We start from the raw sequence: 9,802 nt of genomic DNA on the forward strand, positions 1-9,802 counted from the left end.
AATTTGTTGAAATTCAAGCACGCTTCCAGCAGACCACTTCATTTTTGTGTTTCACCCAGTTATTTTCCTGTGCGGCTGTTAAATGGCATGAGGATTTAAAAAGGCTTTTCAGCTTTGTTTTCAATGCAGACAGAGAAGTTGGCTTGGTTTTTGAGATTAAAAATATTATGGTCAACTGGTGACTTTTTTCTTGTTTATTTGACCTGCAGAATGTCTGTGGAATGTGAGCTTGCGTGATAATCTCCGTAGATGTGAAAAGAGTGATTTTGATTTAAGACATTTAAGAATTTTAAAATGTCTGTTAATTTGACAATGAAGTACTCAAACAGTTTTCATTCTCTTTTCATTAAGAAAATTAAGAAAGGAACAAGGAAGTAAAGAGAGAGAATGAAAGATTCCCTGTGGTATGCCAACGTTGTAATCAAAACCTTAAAATAGGTAATTTCAAGTTGTTGTTTTGACGAGTACGGGAGAGAAGCTTACAAAAATGTGGGCAGCACATTTTATGGACAATAATTATTATTATTGTCCATGAATTTACCTCTGAGACTTCTTTGTTTTATGCTTTTTTTGTTTTGTTTTGTTTGGGTCCTTGGGTCCATCATAACCTTCCAAATCAGGAGAATATTCCCCAGTATTGATTACATCTCTGGAACCTTAATTCAGAACAGAATGAACAATTAGGTGCAAACCACCACAACACTTAACAAGACAGAGAAAAAGGAAAAGCTGAGGCTAACCCTGACAAATAATGAATGAATCAACCCAAGCTCAACTGTCACAAAGAATCTGCTCAACTTAGAGACCTTCTATTTTAATGACTTTCTTCTAGTTTATTAGTTCCTCTACTTTGTTACTGCTTCCCCTATTTTCACACAGATTATTTACTTCCTTTATTTCAATATGTCACACACACCAACAACTATTGTTTAATTTCATTACTCATAGCATTAATTTCATAAGTGTTTTACTATTGGTCACCTACATTGCTATGTAATTCCCATTGCTACATTTTGTGATTCCCTGATGATGTCGTAGATCGGCAAAAGCTAACGTTTTCCAAAGCAGCTCAAGGCCTCTCGACCAGTTTATGTAAGGCACAGTTGAATATATATTTATATAGAAACTGCATGGTATAAATTAATAAATTATTATTATTATTCATTACCCATTTATTATTCATCTAATATAATGCTGCTCAAGGACAACATCAAAAGTCTAACCCTGGGGCTTTTTTCTTCTCTGTCGTCTTCTTGTAGGACTTGTATTTTCATTATCTCCCATGATGTTGTCATCATCTCTGCCAATCATTTCTGCACTTGCCGACCTCCTAGTGTGCCGCACCCCTGATGGGGGGCGTTTCTGTCGTCTTCTCTCTGATAGGTCAAGGGTTTTGGACTCCATTTCTTCATCAAACATCACATCTCCTAAACAAAGGAATAAAGATAATAATACCTTAATGGAATTATTCCATGAGCATGCATTGGATTTGAGTTGACTGTCGACCAGCTGGCTCAGTTGGTTGAGAATCAGACTACAGTGAGGAAGGTGGCAGGTTCAAACCTTGGCCAAACCCCACTTCAGGGTCTGCAAAATTCACATCTGCAAAATCAATGATCAGACTTCTAAGTCTTCTCGGATAAGGTTTATTATTAATTTTATATTCCCTTCCAGGAGGTCCTACCAGGGAGGGGTCCCGTGTTGCTTGTCTGAATTTTAAAAGGTCTTGTGTCGGTGTTTTTCTCAATGTTTCATATTGCTGTGACTGTTGCTGTCAGAAATTTAAAGAAAGGATGTCGTTCATCGTGATTTCACTTCAAGTGCTGTTGTTACTTTTTAGGCCATGTCGCTTATTGGAATTTACCCTGGCAGAACCTCTTACAGTCCTTCCTCACCGCATATTAGTAACAGAGTAACAATAATATTATTATTGAGCAAGCAAAGAATTTAAAAGAGTGAGACAAGAAGGGGATACTTTTCAATAACAAATCTTTTGTTAAATTTAAATTTTGCCAACCACAGAACAAAGCTTCCTTTGTTTTAACAATTAACAGATCTCTGGTTGGCACTAATGACAATAGGTGACGTAACTGCAAGTATTGCTACAAAGAAAGCATGTTTTGTATTGGAAAGGCTTAATAATTATTACAACAATAAAGTATGTTTAAGTGATTTGACACCTTGTACTCAGACAGGTGTTCTGTGTATATACTGTGCATTGAAGGTGGCTCAAACCAGTTTCAACACTTGAAAGAAACATTCTTATTAGAAGGATTGACACTACAACACTTTATCACTTAACAGCAATGTTATGGTACCATATCAAACACCATTTATTGCTGAAAAAGATTCGGTCATTTTTGTGACGTTGAAAGTTACCGTGGCAACAGGAAAGGCCTGCAAACACACCCCATATTTTGGCTTTAGCTGCTCATATCTCAAAAACAAAGTCAGTGCCCCCCATTTTTTATTTCTGAAATGTAATCAGCATGCCAGAATGAAACTTTCTGCAAAGTGTAACAAAGTTCTGTGGAGCGGACTCAGAGCCACCTTAAATGATTGAAAATTTAAGGTAGCTCTGAATTACAGGGTTTTTTAAAACTTTGCAGATAGCTTCATCTTGACTTGCTGATCATTTTTGTGCAATAAAAAATAGGGGTCACCCAGTTCGTTTTTCAGATATGAGCAACTAAAACCAAAATTTAGGGTGTTTTTGCAACGTTTCCCTGTTGCCATGGTAGCTTTTTACATCACAAAAATGACAGCATCTTGTTCAGCAATAATTGATGTTTCACATGATACCATAATATTGCTGGTATGTGAAAGCGTGTTGTAGTGTCAATCCTTCTAACAACAAGGTCTCTTGAAAGTTTTGAAACTTGGTTTGAGCCACCTTGATTTATCTTAATTGGTATTATTTTCGTACAACGGGGCGGCGAAATTGGATCTCAAAATGTGACAAATATATTTAAAAAATACTGCTTCCATGAAATGCTGCTAGCGTTTTCAGAAAATTAGAATAGCAGAGAAATGGAAAATTGACACTTACCATTCTCTAGTCTTGACCTTCTTCTTGGTCTCCTCGGTCGGCTTCTCCTATCAGCAGTTGATTGAGGAAAACCTGGACTGCCTTCCTGATCGCCCGAGTTGTTTGACGCACTTCGTTGAACGCCGCTTTTCTCGCCGTCAACAACTTCTTGCAAAGGAACTCTCTCCGGTAAAGAACTGGGTGACTCTAAGCTTTCATTTGCATAGTCATCAACTTCTCTTGACATTCGCTTTTTTCGCCTTCTCTGTCGCTGATTAGTGTCTCTATCGACTTCGGCCATATTTGACAGCTACAATCCGTGAACTTTAACCTTAACTTCAACCTTAGGGCGACGAAAACATACTCACGATTTCCCAAAATAGCACGGCTTTGGGTTGATCAAAGTCAAATCATAGATGAACAGAAAATATTCAGAATCTGACAGCAATGGCAGTTGGGTCACCTACACAATTTTTTGGGGGAGAGGGGTGAATAAATGTGACAAAACTAGGAAACAAAACGGCCCTCGTACAAGAAACGAGAATAGCAGAAATCTGACTAGATCCAATGAGAAAAGCATATACCAGGGAATAAATTTCCTCACAAACAAGTGGGCATTATGGGCGGCAAGAAACAATGTGTAGTCAAAGAAAGACTCAGATACCCGTCCCCAATAAAGAGAAAAAGGTTCATTGTACCTCTGACAAATACAAGCTGAAGGCTCGTTTGCAAAGCGCATATCGGTTGAACAAACAACCGCTGCAAAAGCATTAGATTGCCACGTGGAGGAATGTTAAAAATTTTATCAGGTAAAATACTCCAAACCTTGACTTACAGTCCTGAAACATCGTCCATTAAACATGAAGACTGTGTTAATGGTAGCAGAGAAACCTTCACTCGCGCTTTCAATTGCCAAGTTCCTTTCAAGGGGACAGATGTCAACCCGGAAAGGTCTGAATAGTGCTTGCTCTGTGCACGAATACAATGGGCAGTTCAACAAAGAACCGGCGAAATTTAAAATGACCTCTGTGTGCGGCCACGTAATGACTTTGGATTTCCATCATAAGTTTAACAACTGGGATGCCGTGAACCCGCAAGAGTTGTTCACAGCTACAACTTTGAAGAAAGAAGCCAACGAAAAGTTGCAAATGCCCAAGTTTTTGCAACACGAGGGGAAAGGCGTTGATTACATTGTCCTGTGGTTGGATTGTGATAAAGAAGGCGAGAACATTTGTTTTGAGGTGCTGGATTGTGTCAGGCCTGTTATGAATAAGAGACCAGGGACAAAAACAGTGTTTCGTGCAAAGTTTTCTGCAATCACTGAGACTGACATCAGTGGGGCAATGCTCCGACTGGGTGAGCCTAACAAAAATGAATCAAGGTCTGTTGATGCAAGGCAGGAGTTGGACTTAAGGATTGGCTGTGCTTTCACGAGATTTCAGACTAAATACTTCCAAGGAAAATATGGTGATTTGGACAGTGCACTAATATCTTACGGACCATGCCAGACGCCCACTCTCGGATTTTGTGTCGAGCGCCACGACCAGATACAGTCATTCAAGCCTGAGACATACTGGGTGTTGAAGCCCCAGGTTCGCCACTCTAGTGGCCAGATATTGACTCTGGAGTGGGAGAGAGTAAGATTGTTTGACAAAGACGTTGCTGCCATGTTTCAGAAAGTTGTCAAGTCCTCAAAATCCGCAACTGTGATTGGTGTTGTGAAAAAGGAAAAGGCCAAGCAAAGACCTTTGGCCTTGAACACTGTTGAAATGTTGCGTATAGCCTCCTCAGGGCTGAATATGGGCCCACAACAGTGTATGCAGATAGCAGAAAGGCTTTACACGCAGGGATATATCAGCTACCCCAGGACTGAGACAACACATTACCCAGACAATTTTGATCTCAAAGGAACTCTACGGCAGCAACAATCAAATCCAGTGTGGGGATCATTTGTTCGTGATCTTCTTGAAGTGGGTATCAATAAGCCAAGAAAAGGACATGACGCAGGCGACCATCCACCTATCACCCCAATGAAACCAGCCAGTGAGGCTGATTTGGGGGGTGATGCTTGGAGATTGTATGAGTTTATTACCATTTCCTTTATTGCTAGCATCAGCTATGACTGCAAATATCTCCAAACCACTGTTAAATTTGGCATCGATCAGGAAAACTTTTCATTCATTGGGAAGACTCTCACAAGCCCTGGTTTCACTTCTGTCATGCACTGGCAAGCTATCTCGAGTGACGAACGCATGCCACATTGCCAAAAAGATGATGTGTATGAAGTAACAGAAGTGACACTTGAAGAGCGCCAAACATCACCTCCTGATTATCTCACGGAGAGTGAGCTTATTTCATTAATGGAGAAGCATGGAATTGGCACAGATGCTAGCATTCCAGTTCACATCAATAACATCTGTGAAAGAAACTATGTCCAAGTGTTGAGTGGCAGAAGGCTTCACCCAACTCCCTTGGGGATTGTCTTGGTGCATGGATACCAGAAAATTGATTCGCAACTCGTTCTTCCCACCATGCGATCAGCTGTTGAAAAGCAGTTAAACCTTATAGCCCTTGGCAAAGCTGATTTTGACTCAGTTTTGCAACATGCTCTGGGGATTTTCACCAGGAAGTTTGTCTATTTTGTCCAAACCATTATGAGCATGGATGAACTATTTGAAGTGTCTTTCACTCCCCTGAAAGACACTGGAAAACCTTTTTCTAGATGTGGGAAATGTAACAGGTACATGAAGTACATTAATGCAAAGCCAAGCCGTCTCCATTGTGCACTCTGCAACGAGACCTACAGCCTTCCACAAAATGGCAGCATCAAACTTTTCCAGGAAATTAAATGTCCCTTGGATGACTTTGAGATGGTGTTGTGGTCCACAGGTGTAAAAGGGAAGGGTACCCCTGTGTGTCCTTATTGTTACAACAATCCTCCCTTTCCCGAAATGCGTAAAGGCATGGGCTGCAACCAGTGCACGCATCCAACATGTTCTTATTCTGAGATGAGCCTTGGGATATCAGACTGCATGGAATGCGAAAAGGGCAGCCTTGTTCTTGACCCTACATCCCCACCAAAGTGGAGGTTGGCATGCAACAAATGCAACATTGTCATAAATGTTTCTGAAAATGCAATCAAAGTGAGTGTAACTGACCAGGAGTGTGATTGTGGTTCAAGTCTTCTAAATGTAGACTTCAATCGTACCAAATCTCCCTTGCCAGGGGATAAGACTCAACACCAGGGTTGTATCTTCTGCGATCCACTGCTCACACCATTGGTCAAGATGTCACATGCAGCATCAAAGCACCCAATGTATCGAGGAGGCAGAGGGAGGGGAGGAAGGCGGGGCCGTGGCAGCAGGAGAGGAAAGGGCAGAGGACGACCAAAGGACAAGATGTCTCAATTGGCTTCCTATTTTGTGTAACTTATTTAGTGCTGTGCTACGATCCCAATGAAGGACTATGGTCACAGCACTATTGATGTCATCCAATTTTTTTTCCATAGCCGGCAGAGGATGCAGGGGATTAAGTTATTGTAATGATAGTAAATGAAATTAATGCAATCGATGAAATTTTCTTTGTGTTCAGGTTGAGGAAATGGCAGACATTCAACATTTTCAATAAAACTAGATCAGAGCTCTGAAAAGAACATACAGACATTGAAGGAGAAAAAATAGTATTTGCCCAAATTACATCTTAATTTAAAATACAATTGTTGTCTTATTGCATTTGAAGGCTGTTGTAAACATTGTGTGTTTTCAGGACTCTGGTCTGGTTTATTAAGTAGGTACTTTAAACTTGGTGTTGGTGTAATACCTATCTGATCAAAGCTCAGCCACTAAATATAATTATTATATAATATACAATTTTTTTTAAAAACAGCTCTTTGCTTATGTCCAGGAATACAAGTAATTAGATGCACACAGAGGGGAGGGGGGGGGGGGACTAAAAAAAGTTTAATACGGGGAGGCTCCGCCCCGAGGTCCAACCCCTTTCATATACCTGAAGCACGAAAAAGGTACCCCTATTGGGCAGAGCTTCCCCGTATAAGCCATTATAGGGAGTACCCCCTGGGTTGCACACCTAGTTTTGATATCCATCAACAAGTGTCCTTTCAATGTCCAAGCATTTGCTACCTATCTCTAGCAATAAGGCTAGTGTAAGGGATGGTGTCATTTTTTGTTGAGGGTAAATGCATCTGTTTATCTTTACCTGAGGACTGGAGTTTAGGGGGACACTTTTTGATGTTAGTGTCGGTATTCCCAGATGCTACAACAAGTTGCAAAAGTAGTGGAGACACTTCACCCTCTTGGGGCGTTATTAATTTACCTATTATCTCTCACACTGCAGCGCCCCCCTTATCAGTGTTGCTAGCAAGACAAAAAATTGTTGCAAACTTAAACAGCCAACATTGAAAGGGGAAGAGGGGAAGGAAAGTGGGAAAGCTTTAAATTCTACATAAGGCAGGTATTGGAAGCTAGAAAAGGTGTTTTTTAATGGAAGTGTCTCAACAATTTTGCAACTTGTTGTTGTGATGTTGAAGTTGGGGAGAAGAGTGAGTATCATACTTTCTGATGCTTATCAAAAAGTGCAGTTTATCTACTCTATGCCTTTCTGGACAAATGTGGAGTTTCCTTTAGTTGCCCAGTCATACAGCAAGGTTTACTTTTAGCCCTTTTATTATTATTTTTAGCTGGACTGTGAAGCAAGGGTTCTAATCAGTGTTACCACTTTTAATTACCAGTAATTAACAACATCATTCTTTTCCTTTCTACACACTATCCAATCAGATGTCAATAGAACCTACTATCAGCTCTGTTGGATGGTCTACAAATAAAACCTTTTAGGTGGTTTTTTGATTTTGCTCAAATTCAGCTGAAACTTGAATATATATTATCGTAAATGAAGGGCTGGTGGCATAAGGAGATCATGTCAAATTTTTGGCCATATTTCAATTTTGCTCTAAATCGTTTGAAATTGTGCTAGTGGCCTAGAATATAACTTGAGAACATTGCTCTTTTGAGCAAAATAAAAAATGGACAAAAATAATCGACTTGGGCCCCTTATGCTCTGAGCCATTCATTATTTTTTTTGTTGTGATAAACGCACTGTTTAGCTTCTTTGCAAAACTTAGAATTTTGTAATACTCATGCTCAAATTTTCAAAAAGGCTTATGTTGTAAAATACCGATTTCAATGTTCAATGCTGGTCTCTTGACTTATTGTTGAGAATGTGATGGACATGTGTTAATGATCCTAATTTGTAAATGAAGATTTCCCATGGACATAATCTAGAAAAGCCTACTTTTGTTTCATTAGATCTGCCTGCTGTTTCAAATGAGTTTCTTATGATAATTACAACTATTTTGAGAACGATTTTGATTGCATGAAATTCACTGAACAGTGCATCATAAATATCTAGTATTATTTAAACCATAATTATTTATTATTACTTTTTGTAAAAAAAAAGGAAGAGTAATATCATTTTCAACCATGTGCATTTTATTATAATAATTTGTAGAAAGGTGACATTTTCTGTTCAGTACCAGTGGTACAATATGGCTGGTGAATGATGATGGGTGGTCGTATATGCAGGCTCGAAGTTCCTTGGTGCATTGCAAAGTAAATAATGTCTCAAATATTTTTTTTCTTGGGGGAGGGGAAGGAATGGCAAAGAGGTAGTGGTGTAATGCAGTCTATTTTTTGGCCATGTTAATGTCCCCCCCCTTCCTTATAGTGGACGAAGAACTGCTTTTTATGGTCCCAAATAACATATGCATTGGAGATAAAGAAAGAAACATGCACGATATGACCCCTTTCTTTCTAAAACTGCTGGTTCAGAGATTGATGGAACTTTAGATTAAAAAATAATGCTGGTAATTATTAGTTTCATGTGTTGGGTGTAAGTAAATAATATCATTGTGCAATAGTGATGTGAAATTTTTCTTAATTTTTTTTTTAAATCGGAACAAAATGATGTTATTGAAATTGAATTTCTATGCTATATTTCAGTTTTGTAATAAAGGCTCTGGACAAAAAGGTTACAAGTGGCTTCCTTCTTTCTTCTTGCCACCCTTTTAAAGTGGAATGTGAGAATAATGGACTAGACTGACTCATCTTGCATCCAAATAATTGGACAAGGAGATGAAGGAAAAAAATCATTGTGTCTATAGTTTTGCCTCTCTTATAGAATTTGAATGATTATTCTGGCAATATGAACATCAAATCCATCTTTCTGATTTTCTATGGAAATAACACTTTTTAAATCATTTCTCTCTGGTGCGTGAGTGAGTGGTACTCAACAAATCCTGCATTTGTTGTTTGTATCTTTTTTGAATATGATTTAAAAGTTAATATATCTAATTGGGTCTGGGAGCAGGCAGAAGTTTTTCATATGGCCTTCTGGGTAATATATTTCTGTGAAAGTAGTCAATTACATCACCTGCTGCTTTGCATTTTTTTCATAAATTACAATGCTTAGCTCTACTATTTTGTTGATGAGGCCTCACTCTTTCATTTGCTTTACCCTGTTTTCTATACTTTCTGCATGCAAGAAATTGTTCAGGAATCTTACCACAATTACTGATCTACATTGTTCAATTTTTTTGCAAGGTTTATCTTAAGGCAGACCTTAACGTTTAGAAGGGAGACGCTTGACTCGGGATTGAATGGTACGGGTTCCGGTACTGTTGTGTTCTTGGGCAAGACACTTGACTCTCATGGTGCCTCTCTCCACCCAGGTGTAGAAATGGGCACCGGCAAATTTAATGCT

General features: G+C 39.1%; 1 protein-coding gene and 1 pseudogene across 1 annotated transcript in view; one reads left to right on the plus strand and one right to left on the minus strand.

Annotated features, from left to right (window-relative positions):
* The window catches only part of LOC138027832 (transmembrane protein 237-like), an 18,385-nt gene extending 14,611 nt beyond the window's left edge, over window positions 1-3,774 (minus strand). Inside the window, exons 1-3 of the mRNA XM_068875455.1 lie at window positions 3,050-3,774; window positions 1,224-1,427; window positions 542-656 (exon numbers count right to left, since the gene is read on the minus strand). Coding sequence (XP_068731556.1) covers window positions 542-656; window positions 1,224-1,427; window positions 3,050-3,329 — 599 coding nt within the window. The 5' untranslated portion in view covers window positions 3,330-3,774. The remainder of the gene's footprint in view (window positions 1-541; window positions 657-1,223; window positions 1,428-3,049) is intronic.
* Window positions 3,775-3,888: 114 nt separating this feature from the next.
* Window positions 3,889-9,007, plus strand: LOC138027794 (DNA topoisomerase 3-beta-1 pseudogene; annotated as a pseudogene).
* The last annotated feature ends 795 nt before the right edge of the window (window positions 9,008-9,802 follow it).

This window comes from Montipora capricornis, chromosome 2 (assembly GCF_036669925.1).
Source record: "Montipora capricornis isolate CH-2021 chromosome 2, ASM3666992v2, whole genome shotgun sequence".
NCBI classification, from domain to species: domain Eukaryota; kingdom Metazoa; phylum Cnidaria; class Anthozoa; order Scleractinia; family Acroporidae; genus Montipora; species Montipora capricornis.